This window comes from Sebastes umbrosus, chromosome 5 (assembly GCF_015220745.1).
Source record: "Sebastes umbrosus isolate fSebUmb1 chromosome 5, fSebUmb1.pri, whole genome shotgun sequence".
Taxonomy (NCBI): Eukaryota; Metazoa; Chordata; class Actinopteri; order Perciformes; family Sebastidae; genus Sebastes; species Sebastes umbrosus.
In genome coordinates, this window is record NC_051273.1 from 29,692,374 (window position 1) to 29,705,720 (window position 13,347).

At 43.7% G+C, this 13,347-nt stretch overlaps 3 protein-coding genes across 5 annotated transcripts in view; all 3 read left to right on the forward strand.

Moving 5' to 3' along the window:
- Nucleotides 1-13,347, forward strand: part of LOC119488347 (interferon-induced protein with tetratricopeptide repeats 1-like) — a 168,353-nt gene that overhangs the window by 47,153 nt on the left and 107,853 nt on the right. The window lies entirely within an intron of this gene.
- Nucleotides 1-13,347, forward strand: part of LOC119488352 (interferon-induced protein with tetratricopeptide repeats 1-like) — a 202,786-nt gene that overhangs the window by 43,229 nt on the left and 146,210 nt on the right. The gene's annotated exons all lie outside the window — the stretch shown is intronic.
- Nucleotides 7,606-11,316, forward strand: LOC119488361 (interferon-induced protein with tetratricopeptide repeats 2-like). Its single transcript, XM_037769936.1, has 2 exons — nucleotides 7,606-7,763; nucleotides 9,353-11,316. The coding sequence occupies exons 1-2, from the start codon at nucleotides 7,756-7,758 to the stop codon at nucleotides 9,744-9,746; spliced, it is 402 nt and encodes a 133-aa protein (XP_037625864.1). The 5' UTR covers nucleotides 7,606-7,755; the 3' UTR covers nucleotides 9,747-11,316.

Here is a 13,347-nt window from a genome sequence, read left to right on the forward strand (position 1 = left end):
ACGGAAAACCTCTGTTGGTCTGGAGGAGCTGCAGCAGTTATTTCTGCACAAACGTCCCCAGTGCATTCACTAGATATTCTCAGAGCTAAACTAACTCTTCTGCAGTGTGTAGTGTGCGTGCATGAATGTCTAGAGGTGGAGCGAGCTGAGTGAAGGAAGGCAGGCAGAGGAGCAGAGGAGCAGAGACTCCAGCCCTGGAAACCAAAGCTATGGTCTCCCCGCGTCCTCCGACCGCGGCCAACACTGTTTTGCAAGACGGGCTTCACTAGATATAACTTTGCGGTTTTGGTGCTTCCGTGTAGTTTGTGTTGGAGTCTTGTCTGAACAGCGTAGCCACAGACGAGCGCGCATGGGACACTGACCTGGGTGATTTATACGTGTAAAAAGTTACAAACAGTCCTTTTAACCTACTGGTGATGTGTTTTAATATTTGTTATTTTTACTCTCCATCAGTGCTGCTCAGAGTCAAACAACACTGGAGTCCAAACTGGAGGCCCTGCAGTGCCACTTCACCTGGGATCTGGACCCCAGCAGGATCAATCTTCTCCGTTTCCGTGACCAGCTGGAGGACATCGGCACAGAGGAGGGAAACAGCTGGCTGGGTCACATTTACAACCTGCGGGGGTTCATTCAATACAAGCTGGGGTTGACTGAAGACGCCCAGAGTTTGTTCAACAAGGCTGCAGAGGCCTTCCGCCAGATGAGAAGTGCAGATGAGGGTCCCTGGTTAGTGGTGAACTACGGGAACCTGGCTTGGCTGAACCACCACCTGGGAGACCAAGCAGAGAGTCAGGCTTACCTGACAAAGATCGACGCCCTGATGAATAAATACCCATCTCCATCCCAGGACGAGCTCCATCCAGAGATCTACGCTGAAAAAGCCTGGACCATGATGAATTTCAGCACAGACAAAACGCTGGCTGCAGATTACTTCCAGAGAGCCATCAAGATGCAGCCGGACATGGTGGAGTGGAACACCAGCCACGTCTTAGTGTTAGCGAGAGCTTTTACACACAGCAACACGGGGCTGGAGGCTGACATGTTGGAGAAAGTGAGAATCGCCAAGGAACAGGATCCAGAGAACTTGTACCTCGCTGCTTACTACCTTGAGCAATGTGCTAAGAAAGGAGAGAGAATTGAAGATGAAGCACGAGAGTTAGCCAGAAAGGTTTTGAGAAATCCCGTCAGCAGCTACAGTGGTATGAAACCATTAATAAGGGTTTACAGTCATTATTTTGTTGATGAGGCCATTAAATTGGCAGAGGAGGCTCTGGAAAACCATCCAGATGAGCGTTATCTGAAGAGATGTGCTGCACTCTGTTACAAATGGAAGATCATGCGTTTTAGTAACAATCGCCCAAAGCAAAGCATGATAGACAGAGCAATCACTCTCCATGAGGAGGTGATTTCTCTTTACCCTCATTCTCGATTTGTGAAGGAAATGGACCTCGCAAATATGTACGCAAAATCCAATCACGGCCAGGCTAAAGCTGAGCAGATGTATCAGGAAATGCTAGAAAGGAATCTGGAACCTCCAGAGAAGCAGGTCCTTTACAACCACTACGCAAAATATTTAAACTTCGATCGAAAGGAGTACGACAGTTCTATACGATATCACATGAAGGCGGCAGAGATACCACAACAATCCTTCTATCGTGGGGACAGCATCACAATTCTGAAGAATATTAAAGCCAAAGGCTGGAACCCAATGTGTAGAGAAATAGAGGAGTTTCTGGGAAAACTGCAAGAGTCATAGTGTTTTGAACATCACTGGATCTAAATCCAGAAAAAAAATGTAGGTATTACATTACCTAAAAAAATCTGTACACACAGATTGAGCTGTATCCATTAAAGGCAGGTTTCAACAAGTGTCTGCACGTTTTTAGACTTAAGTACATTTAATGGAAGACAAAAGCTTTTTTTTAAAAACTATCTAAAAATCTACACATTTGCTCTGAAAAACTGTCAGCAGTAGTACACTCAATCTGTGCTAAACAGGCTGAATCATTCAATAACACCAGTCCTTTAAACAACATCCACTGTGGACATGTTCAAATGACTGTAATCACTGTGTTTATTATATTCCTGTTGTGTTGATTGTTTTTTTTTCCATAGCACTGTATTTTAAGTTTATATAAGAACTACACTATATGTAATTTGAATGTCTGTAAGCTTTGGAGTAGTGAAATATAAAACTCTGATAATATTATTGATAATTTGATGTAACCTGAATATTATTGCCAGATACAACTGATTGTATGTATAAAGTATGTCAAGCTGTGCCTCAGTTGTACACAATAGCCTATTAATACTAATAAATATACATTATGTATACTAAGAAATCTTTAAGTTGTTTTGTTTTGGTGGTTATTATACAAGAAATTCATGTAGGCTTCACTATCTTGCAGTACTGTACTACACAGGGCGCTGATGGACGTTAATCAAAATACAACTTTCAACTTGTAAGTCAACATGGATGAACATCGCACACATACAGTTGTATAACTCCAAGGTGACATGTGAACAGGTGACAAATGATCAAATACGAGCCTTTGTGTCAAAGTGTTTCCCTGTCAGTGTGAAGTGGTAACCCAACAGTAACCTGGTTACACCAGTAGGTAACAGCAGAGTCATAATGCAGGTGTGTCCAGGTAACTGATGGCTCTTCATACCCGCTGCTCAGTGTGTCCACATATAGGCTACTACATATATAAATGCATATAAATATAAAATAATGCACATGTCACCTTAACATTTGATAAGATGTTGCAGCCATAAAGAATATGGCATCTTGGGTTTGAATATTATATATCTTATATATAATATATATACTATATATCAGTGTGGCATCATATTCCCCAAGAAGAAATACAACTTTCTAACTTTCAATCAACATAAGAAAAAATATCATGACAAATTTGATGAGTCATGTTTTAGTTTATTCAGATGTGGCTGTAGGTTTCCATTCCTGGGAAACGAAAGTCAAGGTGCATTAAGACTGAACACAAGACACTATGCACAAATGCCCCCCACTGGCCATCTGGCATACCGGGCGTTTTCCCGGTGGACCGACGTCCTTTTGGGCCAACGTATGTCTTTTTTGTTGTTTTATTTGGCCCATAAAACAGGTAAATCGGCCCATTTCTTTTCCTTAATTGACACTGGGCTGGCCCAATCTCTCTGTGCCGGGCGGCCATAGGGAGGAGGAGAGGGAGGGAGATGAGGGAGGGAGTGTAGAGATAAGCATTATGGGCTGTCTGGCTCAACATGTCATGAGAGATGAGCAGTGCTCGAAGTGGGCTGGTACGTAGCGGTACGCAGATATACCAGGAACTGCTAGAAAGGGATCTGGAACCTGCAGATAAACAGATGCTTTACAACTTCTATGCAAAATACTTACACCTTGATCGTCAGGAGTACCAAAGGTCAATACAATATAACATGAAGGCAGCAGCAATACCGCATCAATCCTCCTTTCGTTGGAACAGCATCAAAACTCTGAAGAAGATTAAAGACAAAGGCAGAAACCAAATGTGTAGAGAAATAGAGGAGTTTCTGGCAACCCTGCAAAAACCAGTGTTTTTAACAGCACTGGTTCTGAATCTACTAAAAAATGTAGATATTGCATTTGCAAAATAGTCTCTACTTACTTTTTAATTTAATTACATATAAAACTACTTCTATACTTCTTAAAGGGACTATTTGTAACTTTGTACGCGCATAAATGTAGCAGGTCGTCACACATGCGCGCTCCCATATGCGCGTTCGCGTGTAGCCGCTGTACACTCCTCTTCTGCCTGCTCGCCTTCACTCAGACAGCTCAGCTCGCTCCACCTCTAGACGTGAACGCGCGCTCACTCCACACTGCTGAAGAGTTACTTTAGCTCTGAGAATATCTAGAGAATGCACAGGGGACGTTTGTGCAGAAATAACTGCTGCAGCTCCTCCAGACCAACAGAGGTTTTCCGTGTCTTGTGAAGTGACAGAGCTCTACAGAGATTTACGTTGTCTTCTCGTTACCAACCGGGTGCCGGTGTCTCCTCTGCTCTCTCCGGCTGCGGGCGGAGAGAGCAGAGGAGACTCGCTGCAGAGCTCCGCTGCATCAGCCTGCACTTAGGCAGGAAAAGCCAACACTAGGATCAGATCTAAATCATGTTCATGGAGAGACCTTCGTCTGGTCATCTAACATTTCTGCCAAGCAGCTGAAATATAGAGTGATATTGTGATTTTAGCTGACTTGTGTCGCCTCACTGTTTTGAGCGATGCTCGTTCAGGTATATTTAGAGCGAGAATGCGCTGACTTTCGTTGATTTCAAGGCCACAGGTGTCGCTGTTAAGAAGCATTTCTGAAAGTTACAAATAGTCCCTTTAAGATAAAGTTAAAATTGAAGTGAGAATCTTACAGTGAAGACCTGCTGATCATTGCAAGGGAAGAAGTCAAGTTTGGCCCTATTCAACGCAAATGCAAAATTTATTATTATTAATAAATTCTTAAATTGTTTCAACTTTAAACTTGACTAGTGTGTGCTGCTTTTGGGTCCATGTTTTGTTTAACCAGAACATAACAAAACGATCTGGCACAACAAATGGACCCAGCAGACAAAGATGCCATTCAAAAGGCAGTTTCCAGTCATGGAAATTTATTAGGACAACACCAGGAGTTTTTCTACACGGTTTGTCTGAGCAACTTAAAAATGAACTTGCTGTTCGTGATGAATTTGACTCACTTGACATTTTGATTAATCTGTCTATCAGGCTAGATAATCGTATTCGGGAGAGACGCCGGGAATAGAACTACAAGTCCCACACATCCGGGAGCTTCCATGCAGCTCCGTCTCCTCTCGCGAGACTTGCCCCCGGTACTCCCGATACCCATGGCTCCACCCCCAGTACCTCTGTTCAGTCTGATCAACTTTTATCGCCGGTTTATCCGGGATTACAGCAGAATTGCTGCTCCCTTGACCAAACTCACCTCTCCTGCTGTTCCTTTCCGGTGATCTCCTGAGGCGGATCAGGCTTTCGCCTTATTAAAGGACCGCTTCACTTCCGCACCAATTCTGGTGCAACCTGACTCTTCTCTACAGTTTGTGGTTGAAGTTGATGCTTCAGACATTGGGGTGGGGGCTGTTCTCTCTCAACACTCCAAACCTGATCAGAAATTGCACCCATGTGCTTTCTTCTCTCGACGCCTGTCTGTGGGCGTAACCGGGAACTATTGGCGGTGAAGTTGGCTCTGGAGGAGTGGAGACACTGGCTGGAAGGGTCAGAGACCCCTTTCATCGTGTGGACTGACCACAAGAATCTTGCCTACATCCAGTCAGCTAAACGGCTGAATTCCCATCAGGCCCGGTGGGCATTATTCTTTGGCCGCTTCAACTTTACCATCACTTACCGTCCTGGTTCAAAAAACATCAAGCCTGATGCCCTGTCTCGCCAGTTTGCCTTAAAGGAGACCCCGAGTGGGTCGGACACCATTTTGCCAGCATCGTTGGTGGTGGGAGCTTTAACCTGGGAGGTTGAGTCAGCGGTCCGGGAGGCGCAACAGGAGGAACCAGATCCAGGCACAGGACCTGCAAATCGGCTGTTTGTTCCAGAGTCAGTCCGCTCTCAGGTCCTGCAGTGGGGACATGCCTCTCGGTTCGCTTGTCATCCAGGAATTAGTCGGACTTTGTCACTCCTCAGACAACACTTCTGGTGGCCCACCATCGACAGTGACACTAAAGAATACGTCCTCGCCTGCTCTGTTTGTGCCCGGGGTAAAACCTCTCATCGACCACCTGTAGGGTTGCTCCGCCCCTTACCAACGCCTGGTCGTCCTTGGTCTCACATCGGCATGGACTTTGTCACCGGTCTGCCTGTTTCTGATGGTATGACCACCATACTTACCATTGTGGGCCGGTTCTCCAATTTCATTGGTCTTCCCAAGCTTTCCTACAGCTCGTGAGACCGCTGTTCTCTTGACAAATCATGTCTTCCGCCTTCATGGCATTCCTTTGGACATCGTCTCAGACCGTGGTCCTTAGTTCATCTCACAGGTTTGAAGTCATTTTGCCATGCTCTGGGAGCTACTGTCAGCCTGTCGTCTGGTTTCCACCCACAAACTAATGGACAGCAAATCAGGATCTGGAGTCCACCATACGTTGTGTTGCCGCTTCAAATCCAACTTCCTGGAACGCTCACCTAAGTTTGATAGAATATGCACACAACTCTCTATCCTCCTCTGCCACTGGTGTTTCTCCGTTTGAAGGATCATTAGGTTATCAGCCTCCACTGTTCCCAGCACAGGAAGAGGAGTTGGCTGTTCCATCAGTGCAACATCATCTTCGACGCTGTGGCAAGATTTGGAGGGACACCAGGACAGCGCTGTTAAGGACAGCCGAGAGAAACAGAAAGATTGCTGATCGTCACCGAATCCAGGCTCCCAACTACACACCAGGTCAGAGAGTTTGGTTATCATTCAAAGACATTCCATTAAAAACTGACTCCAGAAAATTAGCACCACGTTTCATTGGACCGTTTGAGATCGAAAGGATCATTAACCTCTCCACTGTCAGACTCATCCTTCCCAAGTCTCTCAGGATTCACCCATCTTTTCATGTCTCCCAGCTGAAACCGGTCCTCACCAGTCATCTGGTCCCTCCAACCAATCCCCCTCCTCCCGCCCGGATCATTGACAACCAGCCAGTATATACGGTCAGACGACTACTGGATGTTAGACGGCGAGGCCGGGGCCTTCAGTATCTGGTGGACTGGGAGGGATACGGTCCAGAGGAGAGGTCCTGGGTACCTCATTCCCGCATCCTGGATGCTGAGCTGGTCCGGGATTTTCATCAGGCGCACCCTGACAAGCCCGGAAAATCGCCTGGAGGCTCTCGTTGAGGGGGAGGTACTGTCATGTTATCACCTGGGCAGTCTAGTAGTTTCCCTGTGTTTCCTCTGTTTCCCTGTCCTTTTGTCTCCTGTGTGTTTTACCCTGTCAGTCTGGTCTGTCTGTCGGTAAGGAGGTTGGCCATCTCCTCCTCCCTCTCCTGGGCGGTGGTTGCTGGAGCAGCTGACACCAATCAATCAATCAAGACACACTCTGCAGTATATCAACCCTGGTCTTCCTGCCATTCATCGCTAGATCGTTTTCGTCGCCACAGTGGTAGTTACGCATTCAGGCTCTCTAACCTTGCTCGTTAGATTTTTTGACTTTGTATCTGCTCACTTTGTACCTTTTTGTGCTCATCCAGTTTTTGTCCTTTTTGTCCAAGTGGTATACTTACCTGCCAGCTGCCTCCGCTTTCTGCTGTACCTACCTGCTCACTCTCCAACATCATTGCTTCCCCTCGGATCACAAGTGGACTGGAATCACCATCTGGAGGAACACTGGAACCCCATTACCCATGCTCCTCGCTCCCTTTAAGACTTTCAGTCTTAATCCCAGCCACGTTGGACTCTGAGAAACCCTGCCCTGTCCACCGTTCAAATTTATTATTATTAATAAATTCTTAAATTGTTTCAACTTTCAACTTGACTAGTGTGTGCTGCTTTTGGGTCCACATTTTGTTTAACCAGAACATAACACAAATGCCCCTTCTCTACAGTCTGCCTCGACTTCGTGAACATTTCCGCTGCTTCCTCAACAACATCACATCATTTACAACAAAGCAGAAGTTGGACATCACTGACTTTATACCAGCGAACCCAAATCCAGCATCAAGAGCAAAAACCAGCCCAATATTTAGAGAACTACTGAGTCGAGGAAACAGCTGAATGATGAGGTGAGTAGCTGCTTCTGCATTTCATATCATTGTTGGAGTAAATAATGTAGGCTTCTTACTTTTCTTTCTTGTTCTTTTCCTTTCTTCATTCTTCCCTTTCAGCTAGGGCCACATTCATTTTAAAAATTGTATTTTCTTTCTTATTCTTAACAATTATTATAAGTCGATTGTTTTCTGAAAGTTTCATCCCACCTCCAGTATTATAATTCTGGTGGAGAAATGCTAAATGTTGTTGTTATAACTATCCTATTATCTTTAAACCATTACATCCTTCCTGTCTTCCTTGCTTTCCTGTGTGTCACACCATTTCTGTCATTTTCTTCCTTCCTTACTTGCCTCCTCCTTCCTTATCTCTTTCAGCCATATTTTTCTTATCTCTTGCCTTATTCCCTTCTGTCTGTTCTTCCTCCCCTGTGTCCTCCCCTCCTTATTTTTCTCCTCCTGCCTCACTCTGTTTCTTCCTTTATTTATTTATTCATTGCATACCTCATTCCCATTTGGGTTTTCTTTCATCCTTTGTTCCTTCTTCTCCTCTCTGTTACTTCTTCTCTTAACCATTCCTTCCCTCATTCCCACCCATTTCCTTCCTTTCCATCCACTAATTTTCCTTCCTTTGTCCTCTGTTCCCATTTCAAGTTTTACTTCTATACCTACTTTCCTTTTCCTTATTATCTTTAAGCCTACTTTTTCTTTCCAGCCGTCTGTTGGTCCATATTATTTTCCTTCCTATCCTCTCTTCTTTCATGACTCCTTCCTTATTTCCTTCCTATCCTCTAATACTCTTTAATCCATTTCCACCCCCTCCTTCCTTCCTTCCTTTCTTACTTATTTCCTTGCTGTCTATCAAATCAAATCACGTTTATTTGTCACATACTGTATACAACCATACACAGTACAACGTGTAGTGAAATTATTTTGTGTTCCAGCTCCAGATTAGAGCAAATATGATTAAAAAAAATGTGTTACAGTAGTGCATGAGACAGGTAACCTGAAAAAACTCATGTGCCTCTGTGTCCTCCGGTGCTCCTAACGGCATCTGCAAGATTTCACAGACCGGAGGAAAACAAGCAGTAAGATCTGATCTAAGGTCTGCTATCCATTTCTTGCTGCGGAGCCCTGTCACTTCACAAGACACGGAAAACCTCTGTTGGTCTGGAGGAGCTGCAGCAGTTATTTCTAGACAAATGTCCACTTTACATTCACTAGATATTCTCAGAGCTAAACTAACTCTTCTGCAGTGTTTAGTGTGAGTGCATGAACGTCTAGAGGTGGAGCAAGCTGAGTGAAGGAAGGCAGGCAGAGGAGCAGAGGAGCAGAGACTACAGCCCTGGAGACAAAAGCTACGGTTTCCCCCGCGTCCTCCGACCGCGGCCAACACTGTTTTGCAAGACGGGCATCACTAGATATAACTTTGCGGTTTTGGTGCTTCCGTGTAGTTTGTGTTGAAGTCTTGTCTGAACAGCGTAGCCACAGACGAGCGCGCATATGCGACACCGACTCGGGTGATTTATACGTGTAAGAAGTTACAAACAGTCGCTTTAACCTACTGGTGATGTGTTTTAATATTTGTTATTTTTACTCTCCATCAGTGCTGCTCAGAGTCAAACAACACTGGTGTCCAAACTGGAGGCCCTGCAGTGCCACTTCACCTGGGATCTGGACCCCAGCAGGAACAAACTTCTCCGTTTCCGTGACCAGCTGGAGGACATCGGTACAGAGGAGGGAAACAGCTGGCTGGGTCACATTTACAACCTGCGGGGGTTCATTCAATACAAGCTGGGGTTGACTGAAGACGCCCAAAGTTTGTTCAACAAGGCTGCAGAGGCCTTCCGCCAGATGAGAAGTGCAGATGAGGGTCCCTGGTTAGTGGTGAACTACGGGAACCTGGCTTGGCTGAACCACCACCTGGGAGACCAAGCAGAGAGTCAGGCTTACCTGACAAAGATTGACGCCCTGATGAATAAATACCCATCTCCATCCTAGGACGAGCTCCATCCAGAGATCTACGCTGAAAAAGCCTGAACCCTGATGAAGTTCAGCACAGACAAAAAGCTGGCTGCAGATTACTTCCAGAGAGCCATCAAGATGCAGCCGGACATGGTGGAGTGGAACACCAGCCACGTCTTAGTGTTAGCGAGAGCTTTTACACACAGCAACACGGGGCTGGAGGCTGACATGTTGGAGAAAGTGAGAATCGCCAAGGAACAGGATCCAGAGAACTTGTACCTCGCTGCTTACTACCTTGAGCAATGTGCTAAGAAAGGAGAGAGAATTGAAGATGAAGCACGAGAGTTAGCCAGAAAGGTTTTGAGAAATCCCGTCAGCAGCTACAGTGGTATGAAACCATTAATAAGGGTTTACAGAAACTATGTTTCTATTGATGAGGCCATTGAATTGGCAGAGGAGGCTCTGGAAAACCATCCAGATGAGCGTTATCTGAAGAGATGTGCTGCACTCTGTTACAAATGGAAGATCCTTTTTTTCAGGGACAGTCGCCCAAAGCAAAGCATGATAGACAGAGCAATCAGTCTCCATGAGGAGGTGATTTCTCTTTACCCTCATTCTTCATTTGTGAAGGAACTAGACCTCGCAAATATGTACGCAAAATCCAGTCACGGCCAGGCTAAAGCTGAGCAGATGTATCAGGAACTGCTAGAAAGGAATCTGGAACCTCCAGAGAAGCAGGTCCTTTACAACTACTACGCAAAATATTTAATCTTCGAGCGACGGGAGTACCAAAGGTCAATAAAATATCACATGAAGGCAGCAGCGATACCGCAACAATCCTTCTATCGTGGGAACAGCATCAAAGTCCTGGAGAAGATTACAGCCAAAGGCAGGAACCAAATGTGTAGAGAAATAGAGGAGTTTCTGGAAAACCTGCAAGAGCCATAGTGTTTTGAACATCACTGGTTCTAAATCCAGAAATAAATGTAGGTATTGCATTACCTAAAAAAATCTGTACGCGCTTATTGACTGAACTGTATCCTTTAAAGGCAGGTTTCAACAAGTGTCTGCAAGTTTTAGACTTAAGTACATTTAATGGAAGACAAAAGCTTTTTTTAAAAACTATCTAAAAATCTACTCATTTGCTCTGAAAAACTGTCAGCAGTAGTACACTCAATCTGTACTAAACAGGCTGAATCATTCAATAACACTAGTCCTTTAAATAACATCCACTGTGGACATGTTCAAATGTTATTACTATAGTTCAGTATCACATGATTTATTAAAATAGATTTTGATCAGTGTTGATTTTCATAACTTACATGTAATCACTGTGTTTATTATATTCCTGTTGTGTAGATTGTTTTTTTTCCATAGCACTGTATTTTAAGCTTATATAAGAACTCCACTATATGTAATTTGAATGTCTGTAAGCTTTGGAGTAGTGAAATATAAAACTCTCTGATAATGTTATAGATAATTTGATGTAACTTGAATATTATTGCCAGATGCAACTGATTGTATGTATAAAGTATGTCAAGCTGTGTCTCAGTTGTACACAATAGCCTATTAATACTAATAAATATACATTATGTACACTAAAAAATCTTTAAGTTGTTTTGTTTTGGTGGTTATTATACAAGAAATTCATGTAGGCTTCACTATCTTGCAGTACTGTACTACACAGGGCGCTGATGGACATTAATCAAAATACAACTTTCAACTTGTAAGTCAACATGGATGAACATCGCACACATGCAGTTGTATAACTCCAAGGTGACATGTGAACAGGTGACAAATGATCAAATACGAGCCTTTGTGTCAAAGTGTTTCCCTGTCAGTGTGAAGTGGTATTTAACAAGGGAAGAGTAAACTATATTAGACAAATACGAAGAAGTTAAACACATAATCCAGGCTAAATTAACACAGTTCAAGCTGCCAAATGCAGGAAAAACAGCTGCGTAGAAGAAAAAAATGCAGACGTGTGAATGCGTAAATTAACAGAGTTATTAATTTAAAGCAACACTCAAAAGTAAGATATACTCGTCTAGATATAAATAGAGTTTAGTTGTATAATGAATGACTGGATTACACCTAATCACGCCCAGTACTAACAACATGGCGTCTATGACTAATTCAACCTTCTTTCAGATGTGTCCTCCGTCTCCGGCGGTGTGAAACGGACTCAAGAGGAAGTTAAAAAATAAGAATGAAAATATAATTAAAGGCGGTAAACACCCTCAGCATAAATCCAGGTGTCCTTCCTGCATCTGTCAGTTTAAACTGTGTTGTTTTTAGTCTGGATTATGCCAAATCCTGCTTTCTAGTACAGGGGCCTGTAGGCCTGTAGGCCTGTAGGCCTAAGGCCTGTACTACGAAGCAGGATTTGTGGTTAGCGAGGTAACTTCTGGGTTTTCAGTCCTACATAGGTGGATCACTTCTTACCGGGGTAGATCACCATGGTAACTGATGCTGAACACCTAACCTGCTCCAGAGAGAGGTTATGTTCCAGATAAGAGATTAACTCATATAAAAGCACCTCCTACTGACCAATCAGAGCTCAGTGCGGTGATTGTATGATAATATTACACACATATGAAGAAGTTTAAGTCATAATCCAGGCTAAAAACAACACAGTTTAAACTGACAGATGCAGGAAGGACAGCTGGCTGTATGCTGTGGGTGTTTACTGCTTTGAATAATATTTTCATACCTATTTTTGAACTTCCTCTTGAGTCCGTTTCACACCGCCGGAGACGGGGACACAGCTGAAACAAGGGTCAAAAAGTCATACACGCCTCATTGTTAGTTCTGGGCATAATTAGGTGTAATCAGGGATTCCATTACACAAAGAAAAGTTATTTATATAGACTATTTAGACGACTATATCTGACTTTTGAGTGTTCCGTTAAATTAATAAATCTGTTCATTTACGCATTCATACATCGGGAGTTTTTTCTTTTACCAGTTGTCCTTCCTGCATTTGGCAGATTCAACTGTGTTACTTTAAATCTGGATTAAGTGTTTAACTTCTTCGTATTTGTCTAATATAGTTTGCTCTTTCTTTGTAAAATGTGCCGCTCTGTCTGTCTGCTGACAGTAGACTTGTCCATGCCTGTGATTGGCCAGATGCTGCAAACACCTCCCTGTTCATGTGAATGTGCTCATAACCAGATGGAGAAACTCTGGGTTGGTCTAACGAGTTGATAACCACCTTCGTAGGACCGCTTAGCGGGATCTCGGTTGTTAGAGTTAGGGAAGCCAGATAACGAGAAGATACCCTGGGCATGTTGAACTCGCTTCGTAGTACAGACCTCTGGTGTAGTTGAGCAGCGTCTGTCTCTTTGAGCTCTGCCATTGCTAACTACAGCAACATACGCGGGAAATGTTCCTTCCTACGTGGTTTACGTAAATTGCGCAGTTTGTAAACGTAAGTAGCTGCTCAAATTTAACTCATTTACAATGTTACAAGGTTCATTTATTTGCCATTTTGCAATGCAGGTTTGCACAATGAAATGTAAGAATAAACAGTAGATTAAAATGAATTAAATTAGAATAAAATAAACTTAAAAATCAAACGTTTTAACGGTTAAAAGTATCCGTCTAATGAAATGAAAAGATTAAAAAAATACGACTG